The 24,627-nt window shown below is 30.5% G+C and overlaps 2 protein-coding genes across 2 annotated transcripts; one reads left to right on the forward strand and one right to left on the reverse strand.

The window, feature by feature from the left end:
* The first annotated feature begins 1,092 nt into the window (after nucleotides 1-1,092).
* LOC123299352 (transmembrane protein 170A) lies at nucleotides 1,093-3,321 on the forward strand. The gene is made up of 3 exons (XM_044881729.1): nucleotides 1,093-1,250; nucleotides 1,321-1,564; nucleotides 2,953-3,321. The coding sequence occupies exons 2-3, from the start codon at nucleotides 1,415-1,417 to the stop codon at nucleotides 3,196-3,198; spliced, it is 396 nt and encodes a 131-aa protein (XP_044737664.1). The 5' UTR covers nucleotides 1,093-1,250; nucleotides 1,321-1,414; the 3' UTR covers nucleotides 3,199-3,321.
* Nucleotides 3,322-5,038: 1,717 nt separating this feature from the next.
* On the reverse strand, nucleotides 5,039-24,512 carry LOC123299286 (intersectin-1). Its single transcript, XM_044881636.1, has 22 exons — nucleotides 24,407-24,512; nucleotides 24,111-24,309; nucleotides 21,988-22,764; nucleotides 21,753-21,908; nucleotides 21,434-21,684; nucleotides 21,090-21,363; nucleotides 20,587-21,013; nucleotides 20,259-20,411; nucleotides 19,763-20,163; nucleotides 19,290-19,453; nucleotides 19,038-19,144; nucleotides 18,817-18,978; nucleotides 18,217-18,496; nucleotides 17,823-17,990; nucleotides 8,646-8,908; nucleotides 8,040-8,277; nucleotides 7,748-7,953; nucleotides 7,528-7,662; nucleotides 6,942-7,173; nucleotides 6,182-6,265; nucleotides 5,855-6,097; nucleotides 5,039-5,755 (listed from the first exon to the last, which is right to left on the reverse strand). Exons 2-22 carry the CDS (start codon nucleotides 24,275-24,277, stop codon nucleotides 5,595-5,597), a joined length of 5,049 nt encoding a protein of 1,682 aa, XP_044737571.1. The 5' UTR covers nucleotides 24,278-24,309; nucleotides 24,407-24,512; the 3' UTR covers nucleotides 5,039-5,594.
* Between the last annotated feature and the right edge of the window lie 115 nt (nucleotides 24,513-24,627).

The following is a 24,627-nucleotide window of genomic DNA, read 5'->3' on the forward strand; positions in this document are numbered from 1 at the left end:
TTCGATTTATCATTTTTGGTGATTTTCAAATATCTACTTTACAAACGACTTTGAATATTAAATATTAAACTCTGAGATTAACAATTAATTTTTCGCAAACTTAACATCTCTGAATTATCTTAAATATAGGCAACTCCTCTTGCATATGTGTAAAACCTTGTCAAAATATATATAAACTACTAAAGAAATGTATGTGTAAAGTACTTCGCTTTATTTGTATTGTCATCGTTCATCGAATATAGTAATTGATTCTCAAAAATTTAGCAAAATCTCATTCGAGAGAGCTAAAAATTTGGAGGTAAATAATATAAAATTTGATAATTAGTTGGATAGGACTTTTTCTACAAAAAACGTAACAGACGAAAAGTTCTAAATCAAAAATTGTACTTTTAGTTAATAACAAATTTCTTTTGTTTAAATTTTTTTCCTATATCTAATTTAGAATTCAATATACACAAAATATTTAACAATTAATTTTGTTAGTTGTCATATTTCTAAAATTAGAAATTTTACTTTTGGCTACATATTTTAACAGCCGAATATCATACATATTTTTACCTAAAATAGATTGTTAAATATATATAAAGAGCAAAGATTACCGCATTTTTTATATTCAGAGTCGTAACTACGAGGAGGAATTGATGTCCTTCTCTCATTTAATTTCTTTTAAACTTAATTTTATTTTAAGAATATTTCAATCACAGATTCAAATATTTTATTAACAAATTAAAGGGGGAGTAAACAGATTTTAAAATTTTTAAACTTCCCATTAAAGGTCTAGAGCCAAGCGTAGTATTTGATGGTTATTCAGAATGGCCTAAAAGCTAAATTTTTCAAGGTTTCGAACATCATGTTGCTATGTCGAAAGTCGGGCAAAATGATTTTTGTATTTTTATTCAATTATATTCTTATTTGAATATTTTGTCAAATGAATATTCCAAACCCCCCTGAAATAAAAGTACACTGTTTTGAAATGACTGTCACATACTAAGTCTGGCGCTAGACTATTATTTCACAGACTAAATTCATATTAGTGATAAAAGTGGAGATAAATCATGGATAAATCACTTACTTGTATGTCAATGGTTTTCAAATGACAAATGGCGTTAAAATACAAGTGACAAATAAAAACACTGTCTATAGTTTTAAGAAACTTTTATCAATTTAAAAATATAAATTAAGTTTTAAAGTTTAAATGAATTTCAAAAATATCATGTTAAAATTTAAGTGTTTTTATGGTCATTCAAATTGTAAGTGCAAATTTTATTTTTTTGGTTAAATCCAAGATATTTTGACAGGTAACATTATTTATATTTTCAGTTGCAAAGTTCATCCTCAAAATGTAAGGTATTTTCAACGAAAATAGTATGGAAAATTTATTGTGGGGCGTCATTTAAGACGCTACCGCAGCATAATGTCAAGTGCAGATGAGAATTTTGCAGATTTTCAAGAACAGGCGAATTATTTTTTAAATTCACAAAGACAACCTTATTTAAAAACATTCTCGGATATGTGGTATAAGATTTTTCTTACTGCATTATTTTCATCAATTTTTATTCATACGGTAAGTGTTTTACAGTTCAATCGAAGTCTGACTTTTTAATTTAACCTTGAAGTGGCTGTAAAACGGGAATTGCCTGAATATGATTGACCCGAAATTACCCCCAGTTATCAGAGAAATATGTATTAAGTATTAAAAAACATTGGAAAAAAAAAATTTTCTATTTAATAATTTTATGTGCAGTTTTTGAAATATTGCCAGAAAATAATGTGAGGAAAAATACTAAAATCCTGTTGAGTTGGCCAAAAATTCTTCCATTGACGGTAAATCTGAAATTCTCGCAAAATACTATCGCTGATATAAGCTCCTGAAGGCGTTTTATTATAGTCTAGTTTTTGGTTAAACTAGAATTCTTAGCAAAAATCAAAATAAAATACCAAAATAAGAAAAAAATATATAGACCATGGGACAAAAAGGATGCTTTGTAAAATGATTAATACATACTTGAAATTTCGTGAGTGGCTTTCTTTTGGCCAACTTTTTTCGCAAACTGCGCTCTCAAATGAGCACATGACGTCACATTTAAGCTATCGGTCTGGAAAAACATAGCAAGAAATTTGTCGGATACTATGACCACTTGATAATAACATAAATCCACGGGTTGGCCTTGCTTATACAGGAGTCGAGTTAGCACCGGTCTGCGGGTGTTTAGTCCTTGCGTTCACTCTATATATACGCGTCCGTGGTGGGCGGCAGCATTCTAAATAAATACGTTGAAAAAACTACTTATTTTTTAATTAAAAGCAAATCGAATAATAGGTTAGGTTAGAGTGGCTGTCCTGGGGTGGGACACACTTAGACCATAGGGTCCGTTGTGATACCGTAAATGGGTTAGCCCATCCCCGGCCACTACTCCATGAACCATTTGGAGCTGTTTAAGAACAGCAGGAAGGCTTTGACGTCGACTGACTTTAGGTCGGAGAGGTCGTCAAAGAGAGGCTGGCCCATCTCCTCATGACAAGAGCTGGGCAGTGACAGAGAAGATGAGACATTGTCTCCTCGTCATCACCGTGACAGCTCCTGCAGTAGTCGTGATACACTGCCAGGCCTAAGCGTTCAGCATGCTTGCCGCCCAGCCAGTGTCCTGTGATAGCCGCAACAACTTTGCGAACAGAGGCCCTTGGAAGTGATATGAGAACTTCGGAACGCCTGCGATTGTACTCAGACCATATCTGTCATGTAGTACCACAAGTACGTTCTTCCCTGCATCTAAGATGGGCCTTTTTCAGAATAATCTCTTTCAGGAGTAACTTGCAGTTCGCAAATGGAAATCGAATAATAATATATTATAAATTTAGCTAAATATTTTTATTGTGGGTCCTGAAAGGGATATATTTTAACAAAATGCTCATCGTAATTTGAATAAAAAAACAAGAATGTTTAATTTACAGATAGCAGCTTTAATCGCATTCGCCACATTACGTAAACACAAATTTGGTAAATTTTTCCCAATATTTATCATAATCATGGGTGTTGTACCACCATTAACGTCTGGTGTTGTAAGCAGTGCAACAATAGCGTTTGTATATCGTGCTTCAAGTTTACCAATGTCACCATTGTATGCGTTACTGTGGGGACTTGGACAAACAGCTCTTGCCGCTTGTATTGGTTTTACACGAATTTTAGCAACATTATAACGTCCCTCCCAAGAACCCGTCATTTTTTTAATAAAGTGATATTATATTAATGCATGATGCGATCGATGATTGATGAATGACACAAGTTTTTTCTTTGTTTTTTAATTTTTAAGTGCGTTTTTTAAAGACATTTTTTCAAATAAACAAAATGGTGGATATTTAAACGCAATTTTTATTTATATTTATATTCATTTGTTTATAAAAACAAAATACAAATTAAGTATTAGATCAATTTTTATCTGTGTTTTTTTAATTCGTTGAAAAATTTTGTATAAATGATTCGAAATGATCTATTTTTAGATACGTATGATAAATTATGTTTCATTTTGTTTTTCCCCAAGTGTTTCCCCTCGAAATTCACGGCCATTTTCTACACTTATTGCTAACTGAGAACTAAATCAATCTCAATTTAATTGATTCAGATAAAAATATCCTTAAAAAGACTAAAAGATATTTTTCACGGTTTTTGGTAACAACTAAAATTTAGATAAAAACAATTATACAAAGCAAGAATATGAGTTCGAAGTTTTGTTTTTTTATCAATTAAAAAATGGTTTAGACCTAAAAATGATAAAATTTAAGCTCAAAATTAATTGAAACCTCTCAATTAAAGAAGTTTTAAAAACGCAGTTTTTGTCTGTCAAATTCAAACGACAATAACCTTTTTGTGAATATCAACGAATTCAATCTGAAACTAGCCGTTCAGTGGCGTCGCATGCGTTTTCTCTGTTACACATGTTAAAGGGAATGTGGCTAGTCGTTTGGATTTACAGTTTTTTCACATATTATCAATTTGGAATGAATTTTAGGAAGGTATCAATTCCGCGTTCAAGTCGCATTTCTAACGCCATATTCTAATTATGTCCACAGGCTAGTAGTATACGATGTTGAAGTGTAGTCCTTCGATCTGAATGAAAAAATTGAAAATGACCACAAATTAATTAATTTTTACGTTTCGATATATTTATTGATCAATAGACATTTGGGGAAAAGCAATTGTAATATAAAAATTTAAAAAAATTGAGATAATATTTCATACTTAATTTCAACTTCTTGTATATTTTAGTTTATTTTTTATTAAATTTTGTTATAATAAAGTAAGTTGTTTTGTATAAAAAAATTTCCATTGTTTTATTCAATTTTTGTTTCTCTGCAGCATGTTTGCGTATTTATAAAGAACAACTTTCTAATTTAAAGCGTTCATCTAATGATTGTCAGTTATGAATCAGAGAGAGGTTTTAATTGGACCTCAAAACTTAAATCGATTGAATTCGGTGCCGGTATAAGATGTGTGCCTTTGAAACTAACATTTTTCGTTTGAATTTTCCTCGATTAAATTTATTTGTCAAATTTCAAGCATATGTCAACTTAAAAAAGACACTCTGTATATAATATTAATAAAGATTTAGTTCGTAAAAGTTTTGTGAGAAACTAGCCGTTCTGTCGACTGATCTTCTATCTCTGGTCCTAGACCTTTTTACACTCACTTTTAAAAAAAGTTTAATTCAGGACTGTTCAATTAAAAATTACAATTTTATTTTTCTAATTCGCATTTCTACTTTATTCTTGTCTAATTTTGTTTCACATATTAATATTTTTTTCGATTTTACATATGAACACATATGACGGACATTTTTGTAACATCTTGAACGCAACCGTGATTTCGCTAATTTAATATGTGACCAACATTAAATTAAATTTAATGTGGGTTGACTAGCGATGACCACGTAGCCACTCAATTTGTTAAATTTATTTTAAAAAATGAAAACAAAATGATAATTAAAAAAATAAGAATATATATTTTATTTTTTAAAAAAGCTATCGAGAAAAACGATTGTAACAATTTGTTTATATTTAATTTTCTTATTGACTTAAAGGAAAATAATAGTAGGACACATGAACATTATAAAGTGGATACACTGGATAAAAACAACTAAATCATTTCCAGTTACACCTGTTACAAGTAAAATTTACAAAATTAAAAATAAAAAAAAAAACCTACAAATGCGGTCTTTTCCTTGTAGCTTTCTCCAAACTGAACCAACTAAGAAGAACATCGCCCCTTTTTTAGTTGTTTTGTGTGCGGAACCCTAAACTCGCACTCGAAACATAGCTAACAGCAGTCCCGTTACAAGAAAATACCATAAATGTTACAAGTTAAATTTACAAAATTTGAATAAAAAACCGACAAATTGCAGTTTTTTCCTTGTAGTTCCCTCCAAACTGAACGGATTTTGAAGAACATAGCCTCTTTTTAGTTGTTTCGTTTACGGAACCCTAAACTCGCACTTGAATCTATCTTTTGTACCTGATAAAAATTGAGTGCATTTAACCAGTATGCCCACATAAACACGAAATTCGGCAATAAAGTATCCTTACTATAAACGTGTTTAAACTTAATTTAAAAATGAATTATTAAATATTTGCATATCTAATTTAATAACAATTTCACCAGCTTCAGTCTCCTTTAATATTAACTGTTTAATAAGGGGTCCATTTGATGTTTTTGTATCGTTGTATATATCCCATAATTTTATTGATGCTTTACCTAAATAATCTAAAAATTAAAATTGATTAGTAAAATGTCAACGTACAATCCTAGGGCCAGATTTCCAAAAGGTAAAAAAAAAAAACCAAGCAAGATTGTAATACTTACAATCCGGCGTAAATATACTATTTTCGTAGACATAAAATTGCAATATATCCGATTTAATATCATGTACATGAAATTGCATGGGTGCGTTCCATTCAAATATCGTATTCGTTAATAAACATCCATTATTGATATCACTAATTTTTCCATTCGTATTATTTCGTAAAACTGCGTTAACACTTTCTGTTTTATGTTCTTGTTTATCCATTATCACTTTACAGAATACATTCTCACACACAATTTTACCTTAAAACCAAAAATTTTGTAAATTTTATAAGGGCAATTTATTTATATGCAAATTCTGATGTGGGTCCATAAATTTTAACTTACCAGTCTGTCGTTGAAAATGCATTCCATGCATTACATTTATTAATAAACGACCTTGATATCGAACAACATTATCTTCGTTAAAATCTATGAAGAAACGAATCAATATTAGTGATCTTTCGTTAGAAAATAGTGCCTCATTTAGATCATAGATTAAGGTATTTTCAGCATGGCTAAAGCTATGGTAAAATTTTTTTTGGACAGAATAGTCTTTTATCCTAAAGAAAAATTGGTTTATATGTTATACTAGTATCGGATTTACATCAAAAAAAGTATTATTTAAAATAAAGTTACTTCGAAAACAATGTAGAGTGTCATGACGTCTTGAATGACATCACGACTTGACATAAAATCATTTTATTATAGTATATTAAGTTTAGTCCCAAGTTTGTAACGCTTAAAAATATTGATACTACCAACAAAATTTTGGTATAGGTGTTCATAAAATCACCTAATTAGTTCATTTCCGGTTGTCTGTCCGTCTGTCTGTAAGCATGATAACTCAAAAACGAGAGGATATCAAGCTGAAAATTTTATAGCGTGACATATAAATTATATAGGACGTAAAAAATGAGGTCGAGTTCGTAAATGAGCAACATAGGTCAATCTTCTAAACCATTAGAGAGGAAAAAAGTTTAAAAATAAAAAATGTTCCTTTATATATTTCTAATTCCCAAAATTCCCTTTTTTATCAATTTGTGAACACAATGTAATCTGATCTAATGGGAAAGGAACCTCTCTTACAAAATTTCTATACTTATACCATTTAAATTAGTTTTTGCTTGTATTGTAATTTTATTTTGTTCCGCATTTTGTTTCGCCTCCGTAATTTGTTTAATCCACAGCGTACAATCGTTCGTTGTTACAGCAAATAAGTGTAAAATTTTATTTGGTGTTTTTAATACTATTAAACGTTTTTTATCCATCATATTATTTAAATTTTCTGACGACATCTTTATGTCATTGTATAAAGTTATATCCTCGATTAAAAATGGCTAAAACATACAAAATAAAACAGTATTTTAGCCTATAAAGACTATGATTTCGTGATATACATAAATATTCGTTTTTAACCCTTCAGGTTGGTCGTCTTTCGTAATATAATCATCAATTCTTGTGATGAGAAAAACTCTCACAGCTGTTAATAAATATTTTTTTGCTTAACTTATGTTGTAAAGCGTAAAATATGAAGGTGAACAAATTTTCAAGTAATCATTCTATTTGATATTTTGAAAAAAAATAACGTTTATAAAATAAGCATGAAGTTCCGAAGGATTAAAGAACGTAGGCGAAAACGACAAAAAAAAATTCTAAAACAAATACACTTCCCTATACCATAATTTACTTACTTGCTTATAAATTTTTAACTCAATGTCAGAATCTCTATAAAATGATAGGCGTTCATTATTAATAGGCCTACTAGGTAATGTTAGAAGTAGAAAATCATTAAATAAAAAGGCCAGTAATTCTTTACCACTTTTAACCTAAATCAGAAACAAAATTTTTATTAATAAAAGGTTTTCTATTAACAAAGTGTTTCGGATTGTTAATTCTTAATGATTGTCTTACCTTAATTAAGACACCATAATGTATAAATTGTCTAGGTCCTAACGATTTCGTTTCCGAGTTAAAAACAATATGTAATGATTCACTTTGTAAAACATGTTTTTGTAACCATTTTAAACGTGTTGTATTCTCACTACGTCGAACGCTTTCATTCACTTCTTGGCAGAATTTCTCCATTTGTACTAAGGCTTTTTTTAATTTATAATAATCTATAAAATCGAAAATTATTAGACCAATTATTACTATTAGAAGACTCTACCATTTTAATCAGTTATCAACTCTAATAATAACATACCTGGATGATTTTCGTCTGTATGTTTTAAAATTTTTGATATAAATAAGGGATATTTTGTAATTCGTTGCATTGGTTTAATTAGGAACGATGATAATGGCATGCCTTTTGTTTTCGGATTATTTTGGCATTTTTTTACTTCGTTTCGAAATGGTATCGATGTCTCTAGTAAATGTTGTAGTAACGAAGCGGCCGATAATTGTTTACTACAAAATTTTGTGTATGGCGTCATACGATTTACCTGCCAAAAGAAAAAAAAAACAATTTCATATCGTATGAACAGAATATGTAGCTTAAAGTTATTCTTTGTTGGAAGAGCTTTTTATGAAAATTGTACAACAAATGGCAAAGTTACAAAGGTTTTAATATTTTTTAAATTTGATTTTGGTGACACAGACGGGCAAGACGAAATTATAAGGTTTCCTTTTTTCATCTTTGATTACGGTACGCTAAAATGGTTCATCTTGTACATTTTCGGGAAAAATCTGACTAAACAAAATCATGCATATGTTGCAGCCAAATATCTTAATTAGTCATTCATTTTTAACGGCTAATTAAGCTAGTTGGCTGCGACACTTACACGTCCTATTTCATGTTATTTATACTTACATGAGCTGAAATAACGTCACCGATAATATAACAATTACTTTCACAATTCATTAAATCTTGATAAAATAATTGATCACAATATAAAATGTCACGCCAATTAATAAATATTTTTGATATTAAATTCACATTGATACATTGACTCTGTTCGATTGGATTCTCAAATACCTCGATTACCAATAATAAATCATCTAAATACTGTTTTTGTGAATTGATTAATTCGTATATATTCTCCAAACGTTTTTTATCTTCTAAATTGTTCGAAGCTGTACAACAAAAATTTATTTAAATTATAAGATACTAGATAACGGTCCAAACAACATAAGTCTGGTTTAAGTTTTGGTAAGTTATGAGAGAGAGAAAGAGGTACGGAAAATAAGAGAATGCAAAAATATGGATTAGGTGAGTATGAAATCATTTGTGGCGTTATATAAATTAAAGATGAGTTGAGGAAATAACGATGGTTTAAAAATTCAAATCAATCGGTGTATAAGGTAATTGTAGCCCAAAAAGCAACCCAGAGAACTAGGTCCAGTCTGTTGTCAGAACATGATGTCCCCCATCAAACTCTGCAACTTTTGTTTAAGTTATTTTTTGATTGGTTAATTACAAAAAAGAACAATTAACCATAATAGATTAAAATGGCCCACCTTGTATATGATCCGATAGCTTCTTATTTCTAGTTTTTGAATCAATATCTCAAACACTTTTATCATTACTTAATATTTTATGCACAGAGCAGAAACGCTGGGAAAATTTATTTATTAATTTGATACGAATTTTAAAAGCGTGCACGAGGTGCATAAGACAAGAAATTGAGTATGTGCAATCGAAAGCTTGTTTATTTCTCTTTAAAATACAATTATATTAATCTTTATGCGAGCTTCAAAGGCCAAGTTATTCGCCGGCAATAACCTTTAATATTTTAGGTTTCAGGGGGTTCCCAATAATCTGGTAAGTCTAATAAGTTTAAAGAAATATAAGGAAATAAAATTGCCGTTTTTTTTTGTAATATAACATAACTTATTGGTTTATTTTTCATTTTTTATTTTGAACATTGAAAACAATTTATTATTTTTTTTATTGAAATGAAACACTAATTTATAATTTTAAATGGGTATTTTTTTAATAATTAATTAAGCATTTTTATTTAATTAATATTACAGATAGAATTGAGAAATTGCAACAAATTAATTTTTTTATTTATTTATATAATTTTACATATTTTTGAAAGCATAGTTGTTTTTTTCTATTTTACGTATATTGTCGTAAAAATTCGAATTATTGATGAAATATTTTTGGTTTCAAAAATTAAATTTAGGTGTAAAGATAATAATTGATTTAAAAAAAATAAATAAATAGATAGGAAAATGGAAAATTTAAAATGCTGTGAGCACCATTTACAAGTTTTTCCCTAGGTAATAGTATTTGAAATATATTTCAGAATAGCTGGAAATGTAAGAGGTTATTGTAACAACAACCCTTCAATTTTCCACAAATTTGAAAAATTTGAAAAATGACTTGAGTTTGCATCGCAAAAACAGACACGCGCACCGAATAACCGTTGGAAAATCAACGAGTATTGTTTTAAAACATGCAACCGCATTTTAAAATTTCCGTATTTATGAAAATATTGATTAAAATAAAGAGCACATGTTTATAAAAATTAAAATAAGTTTTTTTCCAAAAGTGATTTCCAGGATGCTGTGAGAAAATTAAAAATTATTTCGAAACATCTTACAAGTTAACGAATTAACAAATATGTTCGACAATTCAGTTCCTTTTCTGACTAAATTCTAAACATCTTGCAAGTTGATCTATTAAAATAAATTCAATAAGATTTCAGAATTTGTCGTAGTTAGTTCACATTTTCTTCGAATACGTTCGGCAACTTCTTTTAACTAAATTTACAATCAAATATGAGAGTCCTTGAAATAGCGGAAGACAACCTTAGATTTCAGAGGATTTTCAATCGAGCTTAACATTTGACTTTCAGATCTGTCTTAAGTCCGTTGCTTCGATTTTGGAAAATAATTAAAACATAAGATAATGCTTGATTAGCGTAAGTGTGATGGAAAAATTGGAACAACCCGAAATCACTTGTGCAAAAAACTATTTTTCTAGACTTATTTGATTCCCTTTGGATATGACTTGTGTTGATACCTTAAAATAATAGCTACATTACGATTTATTTTTTTTAAATCGTGCTTAATCATGACATACTTTTAAAAAGTTTTCTAGATATTCTCGATTATTCGTAATTCAATAATTTTAAACTTGATAATACTTCAAGGGTATTTAAAAAAAAAAAAAAAAACCTAATCAAGTCGGACAAACCTAATATGTTAGGCCTAAAAATGCATTTTTTTTCTAGAGAGCTTTCTAAAATTAAAAATCTTTTAAGAAGTTTAAATCCACATTAGAAATGTTTTTTCAAATAAAATCGATGAATAGATTTTCATTTACATAAATGGTAACTATTCATAAAATTACCTTAAAATTTTTTCAATTTTCATGCAATTTTCTTTTAAGATATGGATAATGGGTATTATAAATAATATCATAATCGTTGACATAGTTGACATCATGAAATTCGATGTAGATCACAGCCTTCAACTTTCAAAACTACCAAGTTCATCTTAGAAAATAAAGAAGCTATGATGATTTCGAAAGAGGAAAACACATTACACGTTGTGTCGACGAATATTTGTGATTTATACCGATGTTCAAATTTGTAATACACGATTCGCGCGAATAGGGTTGTTCATATAAAATTCTAACTAACAATATGACCAGAATTTATTCTAAAATTGACCAGAATGGCGCTTGTGTAGCAAAAGGTGTTTGATGTGAACTTCTCTATCCTTCTCTAATAACTTGTTTAGATCTTTATCATACTTGTATTACTTTCTTTTAAAACTTACACTTTTGCTATAGCAGCGCCACCAATTTTCTGCTTTTCGGTAGACACTTTTTATATAAAAAGATGATTCTCCTCATCTTTACCCTCTATACTGAATGTCTTCGAGAGATTACGGAATCATTAGGCTGATTTCGATAATCTTTGGTAAATACAACGTGTATTGTATATGACTCTCTTGAAAACATTAAAACTATTTGACCAAATCAGTGATCATGATGTAAACTAAATCATTTTGTATATTAATCAAACTAAAATAATATCTATAGGGTGTCCGATAAGAACCAAAATATGTTTTGAAGAAAACTCAGAAAAAAACTTATAATCATTGTTTAACAAAATTGTACAACGTTTTTGAGAATGAAACAAAGAGTTAATTAGATTTGAGATTTCTTTGTGGGATCTGTGGGACAAAGTTATTTGAATTAATCGAATAAGTACCCAAATACCTATTTCAATAAAATCTTCATCATAATCCAGGTTCTTATTAACGCACCCTTTACAAACAAAAATTGAACAACTTTTCCATTTTCTATCTCCTTAACTAAAATCATGGGATGGAACAATAAAAAAATATTTGCTTTCCATTTTAAATAATAAATTGTGAACTTGTGTTTAAAAATAAAATTAAAATTAATTTTTTTGTTTCAAAAAATATACAATTTTTTTTTAATGTTTTGTTTAAATAATAAATAATTATATAATAATAAATCACTTATTAATTCGATTCAAATGGAATAACTTTTTTGTTTAAATAATAAATTAATTAATTTAAAATAGTACTCTAAAAATTAAAGTATTTTTTTATTTGCTAATTCGAGACATATCAGACTCTTGAAAAAGAAAATTTTACTACAAAAATAATTTGATTTACATATTTATTAACGTGAAATAAGTTTTAAAACTCTCATGGAGGAGAAAAACAGATAAAAACCCAGCAAAAAAAGGAAAACTAATGGAGAGACAGGTATCTTTTTAGCTTGCTTCCTCAGTTATTCACAGAGTAGGCAACCAGATGAATAACGATGAATGATGAATCACTTCACTTAGGATTCGAGAACTAACGAAATTCTGTCTTTGTTTTCAAGTCATTATCTTTATTCCAATTTAGAAGATTAGCGAGGTTTTTATTTTTAGATAGATCCAGGACGATTCTCTCAAATTTACTGCGTAAATTCAGGTCTAAATAAATTCTTTGTTGAAATCTTAATAAATTTCGTAAAATAGACTTTTATGTTTTATTTTACCCCGAATTCCACATGAGACAATTCATCTATAAAGGAAAACTGTGAACAGTTTTCCTTTTGATATTGAGTTTACAAATGAATAGATTTCCATGACTGTTTTTGAACAAAGTGAGTTCGAATTATTTTTCGTTAATAATATATGTTTTGAGTATTTATAATTTCTAAATTAATAATAACACCAAAATCAACCAATTTAAATCTAAAAATTTTCAGTTATACTTTGAGAATATCTGGAAATAACAACGTTTTTACGTAGAAAGAATTATTATATATTCTATTATATAAATTTTTAACTAAGATTTATGATCATGTATTAGTCCCGTCTTTTTTCTTTGCTTATAAAGTGTCAAATTCGTAAAGTGCTGCATTAACGAATGATTCTTATCTAATTGAGCGCTCGGTAGCGTTAAGTTAATATCAGCACCCCTTGTATATTAAAAAAGGGATGTCAAGCGATCATTTCGATTTGATGCAGTCAATATGCATCGGATTTTGTTCTGGCGCTAAGTTTGCGATTTTTACACCAAAAAATGTGGGACTAATTTCACGATCATTAATAACATTAATTACTTTTTATAATTAATTCAAAACAAAACAAAACAAAAAAAACTGAGATGTGTGCTTTAAATTTTGATGACACATATTTTTTCATATAATAAAACTACTACTTGATTGATTAGTATTGGAATAATCGCTGTGTGCTGTACGGTCGTGCATAGTTGAGATATTCCAATCCATTCCTAAGTACAATAAATTTTCTTTTTTACTTTTACTATTTAGATTTTATTTTTAAAATGGGAATGAAACAGGTTATTTTATAAAAGCACATCTCTATCGGTGAGTAAATAAACACACCGTAAATAAACTACAAGTGAGCTTATAATATTATAAATAATAGAATTTGAGAAAAGTAATCTTCTTAAAACTGAGAAAATTACTTAAGAAATTTAAAACTTGGGTATGTTTTAAAGAGAACACAACGTGTTGTTGAGCAGTTTAGAATGCTCCCTAAGCGATTTCGTTTTTGGAATCTAACGGTTGCATTAAAAGCATATCTCAAACACGTTTAATTTTCTTCAAATGTTTATTAATAATTGCCCTACAAGTTTTATGTGACAAAAAAAACCATTCCTTCCTTGTGATTGAATAAAGCTTAAAATGAGCACTAAATAACTGGACAGGCAATGAATGAAAATGAATTGAAACAGCTAATCTTCTTCAATTATCGTAGGACTGTATTCGTCTCGAAATTTTTCTACGAAAAACATTAATTTCCTACGAAAATTAAGTATTTTTCATATTGGAAAAGAAACTTTCGCGAATGATACCGATAGAGGCGTGCATGTAAATATTTGAGTGCATTTAACCGGTAAAAGTACTTGTACAAATATGGCGACTGTTGGAATCTATTAAATTATTCGCCCGGTAATTACCTCGCTCTGTCTACACCACGCGCAGGGCCGAATTAACCCATGGCGGGTCCCATAAGTAATGGAATTATCCAGGGCCACCAGGAATTCAGGCGTGGTGGTTTTTTTTGTCTCCGTAAATTAATTTTCTTTCTTCCCTTTTTTTTTGTCTTTCCCTCTTTTTATTTACTCTTCGTAAATTAGCTTGGCACACTTACCATAAAAATTTGCCTTTTCTCCCTATTATTTTGTCTATTCTTTTTTTTACTCTTCGTAAATCAACTTGGCGCCCCTTTTAACCTTTACCTGGGGCCCTAGGCTGCTGCTTACTCTGTCTAGAGGTTAATCCGTTTCTGTCCACGGGATCTGAGCACAGTGAACGGTCAGTCAGAGCCACAGTTGTGTATATGTGACTGTGGTCAGAACACAAACCTTGCCTACTTTTATATTACACTGTACTTAATAATTCTTAACTCATTAAACAGTAACGCTTGCAAGCGCTTTTACGTATTAAATGCACCCTTAGTGTCACAACCATAGACAGAATGCAATAGATCATGCAAAGTTAATACAAGATTTTCTCGGTACCGATATCACAGTTTTTTGAATAAACATTCCAAATTCTATTCTGATCAAATTATGATATCGATGAACAAGCTGAAATTTTGAAGTATTTTTGTTAAAATATATTACGATCCAGCTTCAAAAAATATTAATGATTATTTATGATACATTCGTGAACTATGGTTTCAACAGATGATGAGTGTTATGAACGCACTCTAAATTATTTAGCTTTGATAAAATTAGTAAAGGCAAAAACACACTAAAAACATTCTAAAGGGCCTACATACACGGATGCAACTTTTGTGCAATTAATAAATAAATAACCATGGAAATAAAAAGGTTGCAAATTAGTTGGCTCAATCGTGTGTGTAGGGCCTAACAATAAAATTAATATTTGTTATTAATTTAATTTAAAAAAAAATAGAGACTTACTTTTAAAAGTAAATTCTTTTGAAATTTATTCCAGTGAAACAAAATATACAATATATTTACAAAAAAAAAAAATTGGGTAATAAATTTAGATGTAAACAAATAGACTAATTGATCAATGTCCAAATTTAAAAATATATTTACATTTGTGGACTTTATGTACGTGTACCATTTTAAAAACTTTCGTCTGAAAAACGTCAAAATGTCAACAACAAAATTATCATAGAAAAAAAAAAAACAAAAATAATATAAAATTAAACTAAATTGAAATTATTTATTATTATATTAATCAATTATCATCTATTTGTAACTAATTCAAAACTTGACATATTGACACTGAAATAAACTTTTATTTATAGATAATTATTTCCAATATTTTCTTCTTCTCATCACTTTTTTTTCTTTCTCAAAATTATAGCTGCAATATTTATTATTGTTAGCGCCAAAGTAATAAAAAATTGAACTAGATATTATAATGAAAATGGTATGGCAATATAACGGGTGCGCCATCTTTTATGTCGGTATATAAACATTGAATAACTTTGAGAAAAACAATCGAATTCTGTACATGAGGTATTTTTATTCAATTTGATCCTTTTCAATTTATTTGGATTAGTTTTTGCGTACAACATCAATCATATCTCTTTTTGTTACGTTTTGGCCCAAACAGTCACCTTTTAAGCAAGCTACGCCGTTTTATGAATCTCGTGTGGATTCACCATTTTCCAAATGGGACTATTTTGCTTATTAATGCCATCAGAAAGTGTGAAATGGGCCGGTAATCAAAATTTGCTTCCAAATATCAGATTCAGTGACTATTTGGTGATTATACGACACTTTTGGGTTCTGGACAACGGTCTCTGATCGCTGACCAGTTCATTGAAACGCCTTGGTTGTTGATGAACGGCATTTTGACAATTTCCCACTGTCTCCGGCTCAACGAACTACACTAAACGACGAATAGTGTTGTCACGAGCAAATTGTACTGAATTTATGTTTCAAAAACATGTGTAACCAACTCAATCGATTGACAAATGTCAAAAATATTCAATGCTTACATACCGACATAGAAGATGGCGCAACCTCTATATCTTCTTCCCTCAATCTTTTTAATAAAAAATGCAAGATCAATACTAATTACTATTTTGTGCTTTGTTATGAAGTGGTTTTAAATTACTATCAAAACCAACGAACTTACAACGAACTGAATGTATGGACGTGAATTCGTGACTTATCTATATCTCTCTCAGAAAATTGTATTGGTACTATAGTAAAATATTACAAGAGAAATCTATTGACGAAATAATCGATTGCCTTTAGTGTAAATTATTGAAAACTATTCATAATATCTAGTTCAGTTTTTTGATTTCATTACATATACAGAGGCATTCAAAAAAGAGAGAATACTCCTCAAAATCCTTTTTTTGTCTTGCGATTGTAAAAAAAGCATAATAAAAACAACTTTGGTTCTGTAAATAGCACTTTAAATATATTTCAGACACTCTTATTTCGCATTTCTTTAATTTCTCTCCTCAGGTTAATATTTTGTGAGATATTAATTTGATAGAATTTACAAAATCAAAGTTTTGTCTATTGAATGTTATCTCGTTTATGAATGACATTGTATAAAGAAACATTCACAACAAAAAAATATAACGAATTTTTACTAGAGAAACTATGAGTAAAATGTTTCTCAAATAAATATTCCAGCCTGATTTAACCCAAATTTCACAATAGCAACGATGTTTCTTCGTCAAAATTATAAACTTACAGTTTTCTTGATAAAAATATGTAACCTTTTTTGTGGACTACTCTGTATATAATAAAGCATATCATTCTTTAAAACAGACAGACATAAATTTTTCAAATCCTGACATAAAATTTTATTAAAAATATGAACATTTTAATCAGACCGACTTTAAACACAAGTTCACCATATTAATAAATTCTTATAATCCAAATAAATGTAACCAGGTCGATTTACAGGACAATTGTTAAGTGCAAGTTTGTTTACTTGCCGAAATTCTACCATAGACATTTTTCGACTCTTTTCCATCTAAGAGCAAAAATCAACACAATGGCAATTTTCGCCTAAAAATTGACCTGAAGTAGACTCAAATTTTAAATTTGATTAATGAGTATATTAAGTGGCAAATTTCGTTCAAAAATGGATTTAAAAAAACATATTTCGTCATGATTATAAATAACACTTTTCTAAGATTTCAACACTTTTAATTAACTAAACAGGATATTCCTTCTTCCTTCTTATCTAACGTTTAATATATTAAAGAAAAAATTTTCGCTACCGTATAAATAACATATTAAAATTTAAAAAATGGCAGCGTACATTTTGAGCCAAAATAAAAAATTTGATTTCAAGCAAAAAGAAAACATAAAAGAGTGATTTACACCTAAATTTAATCCCATTTTAAAAATATTTCATTTCAAATTAATTAAAAAAATTCGAAACTGCAATAAATTTCAAATTTAATGTTCAAAAGTTAACCAGGATGTACGGAAATTTAAAAAAACAATCTACAGGAATATTTTGGGATTTTAACAACAACAACAAAAAATGATAAAAATCAATAAAAAAATATTTTCTACTTACATTGTAAGGGTCCAACATAGTTGCTAGGAAATAAACCAGATACTCCATTTAATTCACCACGCCACCAATCAGGTTCTTCACGGGCCGTTACACTTATTATATCGTCTTTTGTAAATGTTAATTCGTCAACATTTTGTGCTGTATATGGGAACAAGGCAATTACTTTATCTGGAAATTTAAAAAAGAAATTAACTTTTAACTCAAACCAAAGGTCTAGAATCAGCTTAAAATCGATGAAATAAGAGAATAATTAGCCTTTTTCCTGGGAAGATTAAAAAAAAGATCTGCTAAATGGCAACACTAGGGTGAGGGGGGTATAAATATACCCTACCATCTAGAGGATCTTTTTTTAATCTTCCCAGGGAAAAGGCTAATTGACTAAAAATGTGTTTACCTAATATCATTTCTTGTTGATCAGTTTTACTTGCAGAAACTGGAGTATTTCGACCACTATTACGACCACTACTTTCTAATACTTTAACATATGTAGCAGGAAACCAGCCTACTTGACGTTTGCGTCCTTTTGCTTGTAATTCACCCTCCCACCAACCAGAATCGGATTTTTTACGAATCATTATTAATTGTCCTCGTGACAGTGTTAATTGTTCAGCACTGGTTGCTTGATATGGTGCCAAAACTGTAGCAATTTCTGGTTTTTTCGAGTTCTTGAGAGTCTAAAAAAAAGAAAATAATTAATTTCAATTTTTTTAACTGACTTCAGGCTAAAACTATATGAATCTGAAACTACTGTTCTTTAAAAGAACCTCTTGAGGAGATTAGATCAGCTATTATATTTGGTTCCGATACCGGGAATCAAATAAAAGTCTCCAAGAGTGAAAACCATGATTCTAACCAAATACTAGGAGAAGAGATGTTAATAAATTAAAAAGAACTTTCAGAATTTCAGAAGCAGAGGAAATATAGATAAGTCAAAAGCGATAAAAAGTAATTGTTCTTATCGGAGGAATTTAATATAAAAAAAAACCATTCTAACCATTGTATTAGAACCCATTGCCGCAAAATCTGGTGATTTGTCCACAGATTTTCGTTTATCGTTAATCGCTGATATTTCTGCATCAAAATCTGACGATGATTTATTTTGTGCATTATCAATATCTTGCTTAGCTTGTTCCAATTGTTTTGGAACATTCGGTGGCTAAAATAAAAATTTACCAATTGTTATTGTTGATATTTAAAGAATTTTAATAGACTTACCGCCATATCAGCTTTTTGTACATAATTTGAAGGGAAAATTCCAATATTATCACCGTTTTGTCCAGTCCACCATTCGCCTTCTTTTTTCAAAACGATAATTACATCACCTTAAAAACGCATATTCATTGTAATAATTATTTCTACAGTAGTATCAAAGATAAAGGAGAGGGGGAGAAAGGATATAAGGATGCCGTGGATTCATCGAATGAGGGAATTTTAAAAAATTGTGTAAAATTGACTGATTTCAATTACCTGCATTGAAGCTTAAATCGCCTTGTTCTATTGAATTGTAAGGATAACAGGCAACGTAATAGTCTGGTTCTCCTATCGCCTCTACAGGTGCTGGTGCTGCTACTTCATTGGCAACAGGTATTTGTGATACAGTTTCTACGACTTCCGGAACTTCAGCGATACCTCTGTACAAAAGATTTGAACAGTTTGAGCAAATTATTTGATATAATTTAGTGGACCACACTTTAAAAGCAAGTCTCTGTTTTCTAGGTCACACCATAAGTTCGAGTTCTTATTTGTGAGTACATGATCAGTGAAAGATTAACCATGGTAGAGGGGAATTAGGCACTGCCTGGGGGCCCCGGGAGAAAGATCAAAAGATAAATTTGTACGAGAAGAGTGATACAAGAGAACGCCCAAGGAAAAGACAAATTTTTATGAGAAATGCCGCACATAAGTTGATTTACAAAGTTGAACGCAAATAAAAAACTTACTCTAATGGCCGGTTTATAAGTATATTATCATCCTTAACTCCAGATAATACACTTTCGGATGTAGTGCTTCCATCGGTAACAGGCTCCACATATGATTCAGGGAACCATCCTAAATGGCCACGAATTTCACCAGCTAACCAACCAGGTTCACCATTTTGTTCCGGTGGCACCATAATAATATCACCCGGTTGAAATGATATTTCATCTTGATTTCGTGCAACAAATTCGTAAATTGCACGATATTTAATTGATGTTGATGGCGATGTACTATTATTCGTTGTAACATCTTCTGGTGGTCCCCAATCGGCAGACGATGTTGAATTCCAAGCGTTGTCAGTATCTTTCCATGCACTTTGATAATCATTTGCAGCATTGTTGTTGATATTTTTCATTTGTAGCACCTAGAAAAGAAATTGTCATAATTGTATAGCTTCAAATTTGGTTCTGAAGAAGGAAGGAAAATAAAGGTAAAGAATCTTGGGCCTGAGAGACTTACCTTCTCTTTTTTTGCTTCATAATCGTTATATATGACTTCGCATTCGCTCACTAAGTCATTTAATTGTTGTGTGAGATCATTTAATTGTAAATTATTATTTTCAATATCACTTAATTTTCCACCAATTTGTTCTTCCATATCCTGTAATTTATCCTAAAAAAAGAAAATTTATTTTCAATTTTACAAAACTATAGTTCCATTTTAGATCGTAAGATAGTGACATATTTTGTTCCTCAATTTTCGCTTCCGCCTAGAAAAATTATTTCAGTTTTGACTATAAGGAGGAAAATTCTATCAAACGATCGAATAGCAAGAAAATGGTACTCACTTTCAATTGTTTGATAATAATTTCTTTATTATCGAACGCCATTTGTGTTTGATCTAAATGATCTTGATCATTTTGTAAATTCATTTTATTTTTCGTGTCCAATTTTAATTTTTCCTGACTGAGTGCAATTAATCGTGCATTTTGCTCTTTTAATTTTGTTTTTAATTGTGATAATTCTTGCATGTGTGTGTCTCGTGTTGCACGCATTCCATCAATTGTTGTTTTTACATTTGAGACGCCCACTCGAGTATTACAAATTTTCTGGGATAATTCTTTTACTTGATCGGTAAGTGAATTTAATTCAATCGAAAGCGTTTGATTGCGTGCTTTCAATTTCAACACATTTTCTTGAGATCGTTGTCGTTGTTGTTGTAATTCTTGGGAACGTTGTTTCTCCCATTCTAACTGTCTTTGACGTTCCATTTCCCTGAAAATAAATACAAAGATACAAAAATGTTCAATCATATTAAGTTGTTCTTAAACTTCAATACAATTTTCATTACCTTCGTGCTGCCTCTCTTTGTTCCTGTTGTCGTTTTCGTTCCTCTTCAAGTTGACGTTCTTTTTCAAGTTGTTCCTGAAGTTGTTGTTGTATTTCTAGCTGCCGTTTACGCTCCTGTTCTGCTTTAGCTCTTTCTTTTCGTTCTTGTTCTTCCCGTTCTTTACGTTCACGCGCTTCAGCTTCAGCTCGTTGTGCTTCTAACAAAGCGCGACGACGTCGCTCTAATTCAGCTTGACCCTTCTCAAAGTTCTCCTTGCGCTTATCCTCGAAAGTAGCTACAAAAAAGAAACAAGTAATTTTTATCTAAATTAAATAATTTATTTAAATTAAATTTTTGTTTCTTACTTTGTGGCAAGCTAGAAGCTGGATCCCCATCAGGTTGTTGGGAACCTTGACTAGAAATAGACCCGTGTCGTGAAGTCGTACCAACACCCGTTCCACTAGTGACCGATGCACGTCGAAATGCTGGTGGAATTAATTCAGTGGGTAATACTGCTGGCGGCAATTTTCCCATGGTTGCTTGTTCGCATAAATACATGGCCAAAACGAATTCATCACAACCTAATCGTCCATCTGAGTCCATATCCGCTAACGCCCTAAACATAGAATTAAATATTTCGTAATGGTTTTTTATATGAATATCAAGAAATTTCTCGAAACTTACCAGATTTGTGCTAAAACTGCATGAGGTAATTTCGATTGTAACATTAAATTTCTAGCTTGTGGACCACTCAAGTATCCAGATCGTGAACGATCAGTGGTATTAAAAAGTTGGGTAAATTTCAATTTTGTTTGATGTGGAACTGCCCATTCGATTTGCCTAAAAGATCCAGAAATACAATGTTTTTACCGACATAAAAGATGATGCATCCGTTATAAGAAAATGTTATGAAACTTACATGGGAGACTCAATTGAACCAATGCGCTCCATAGTGTTTCGAGGAGTCGTATTCACTGTCGATTCAAGTGGTTTAATGGGGGTAGAAGAAATTGGAGCCGTTGAAATTAAACCTTGTAAATTTTCCATTGAAGGTAACGCTGGTAGTGTTGTTGTTTCTGTCTTAACCGGCATACCAGTACTAATAATTGAAGTAGGAATAGATGGCACAACTCCAGGAACAGATGGCAAAGCACCAGGAATAGATGATGGTAAAACTCCGGGAATCGAGGGTGGTAAAACACCAGGAACATTAGCTGCTGGAATCGTTGGTTGTACCAAGCCTCCTAATGGTGCTGCACCACCAATTAACGATGGTGTAGGTCCACTGATTAAGGATGCAGTTGGTTGTGACATTATTGGCATGGAAGGTTGAATTAAGGGTGCAGGGTTAGTTGAAATAGCCGACCCTAATGGCACTAACGGTGGTTGATTCATAATATTAGGTTGCATTATAGGCTGTTGTGCCAATAAATTAATATCGTTTGATGCAGGTTTTGGAGGTTGAGGACGCGGGGGTATAATTGTGCTACCCATAGTAGATGGTGTTTGATTTATATTCATTATCTGTGTTGGTAAGGGGGGTATCGCTGGGGGAGTGTTTTTCACTGAATTTAATAGAGCTGGTGGTAAAACTGTTGGTATTTCAAAGCCACGTAACTTCAGATTAATCAATTTACATGCGATTGAAAATTCACTTATGTCCATTTTTCCATCAGCATCTGTATCTGCCAGGGACCTAAATATAAAATTTTTGTTAGTAATTATTTTAGCGATAAGGAATTGAAAATAATTAAATTAATGCCTAATAATAACACAGGTCTGCAAAAAAAAATTTTTTTCAGCTGCATGAGATATTTTTACTAAATTATGTTTTAGAATGCGCTGATTTCAGAAATGATGGCCATTTTTTTCTATCACGTAAGGTTTTTTTGCAAATTCAAACACTAAAAATTGGTAAAAGCACTCGTTTATTAAAAATTTTACAGTAACCTGCAAGCATAGTGACATCCCATCTTCCTTGGTGTCATCCCATCTTTCCTGTTCTTCACTGTAAGCTCCCAAGTTTTCAGGAAAATAGTCTATGTGGGAGTGTAAAAAATGGACCTCCAGGCTTATCTTGCAACCTTGAGCATCGTATGCTGGTAGTTGAACAATGGTTTTGTAGTCAGGATCCTTAGTATTTCCTAAAAACTTTCACACTATATCCTTGAATGATACACAAGCTTATTTTCCTCCTCATTCATACTTTTCACAATGAGGGTGCCGGTTAAAAGCCTTCTTATGTCGAGGCCAGTGAAAACTCCCTCTTTCAACTTTGCTTCTGACAGCTTCGGGAATTTTGTACATAGATATTTAAAACAGTCTCCACCCTCTTGCAGGGGTTTTACAAATTGATTCATTAACCCCAAATTGATATGGAGAGGTGGTAACAAAACTTTTCCTGGCGGCAAAAAAGTAGTATTGATAACATTTTTCTCTCCAAGTTTTTAAGTTTCTCGGGGTGGCCAATCACTTTTAGTCTAATGCTGTTCTCTGGCTCTACTATCCCATAAGCATAAGAAGCAAGGATATTTAGTATAGCCTGCTTACTGACCCAAAAGCATCGTCAGCTGCCTGCTGACCCAAAAGTTCCCACAAACCATTCATTAATGGTCCTGATATTTGATTCTTTCCAGGATAATGGCCAAATTATTATAGTTAGTTTTCTTCCATATGCACAGAATACCCCATTGGAAGCGAAGCTAATTTATTTTCATTGTCCAATAATACTACTTTAAGACTAGTTTATGTTGTTACTATAATATCTATGAAAACCTATGTGATAGAATGTTTTGAATATTTTTCCTGTTTTTGGGAGGTCAAAATCTATAAGAAAATGTAAAAAATCCTATGCAGTTTTTTAGTCGCAGACCTGTGTAATTGAAGTTATTTAGATATGAACAAGTTTGATTTTAGTTTTCCACATAGTGTTCGAAATTGTTTTTAAAAAACGTAAAAGCGCCCCTTAAAAACTTTTCCAAATAATATTTTGTTAATTACACTTTTAAAAAAATACTAGCATGTAAAAACTTGTTTATTTACCAAATTTGACCTAAGACGACAGGTGGAAGTTGACTTTGTAACATAAAACCTTTGGCTTGAGATCCATTTATATGACCATTTATTGGTTGTAACGATTTAAATTGTTCTTCGTATCGAGCTCGTTCTCGTGGCTGAACAGTCCACGGATCTCCTTGAATTTGTGCCATTATATTTATTAGGTATTTTTATCAGTTGTCACCTAGAAATATAATATCATAATTAAAACCTCATTACATTTTAATTACTTTCAAAATAATCGTTTATAAATATTTGCATTTTAGAAAATAAAAATTTACCAATAAAAACAACAAAATTTTATATTCGTAATCCGCCCATCTAAATGTTTGACATTTCTACGAATGAAACTTCATAATCAAAATCAATAAAGCCACGAAACGTCGTGTGTTATTTTGTACTGATAATTTGTAATAGTTCTATTGATTAAAATACGTACAAAAGGGTCGGTTCACACTGTTCGTGAATTGTACGGATGCGTACATAGTTTTTATTAGAAATT

The sequence above is a fragment of the Chrysoperla carnea genome, chromosome 4, assembly GCF_905475395.1.
Source record: "Chrysoperla carnea chromosome 4, inChrCarn1.1, whole genome shotgun sequence".
Taxonomy (NCBI): Eukaryota; Metazoa; Arthropoda; class Insecta; order Neuroptera; family Chrysopidae; genus Chrysoperla; species Chrysoperla carnea.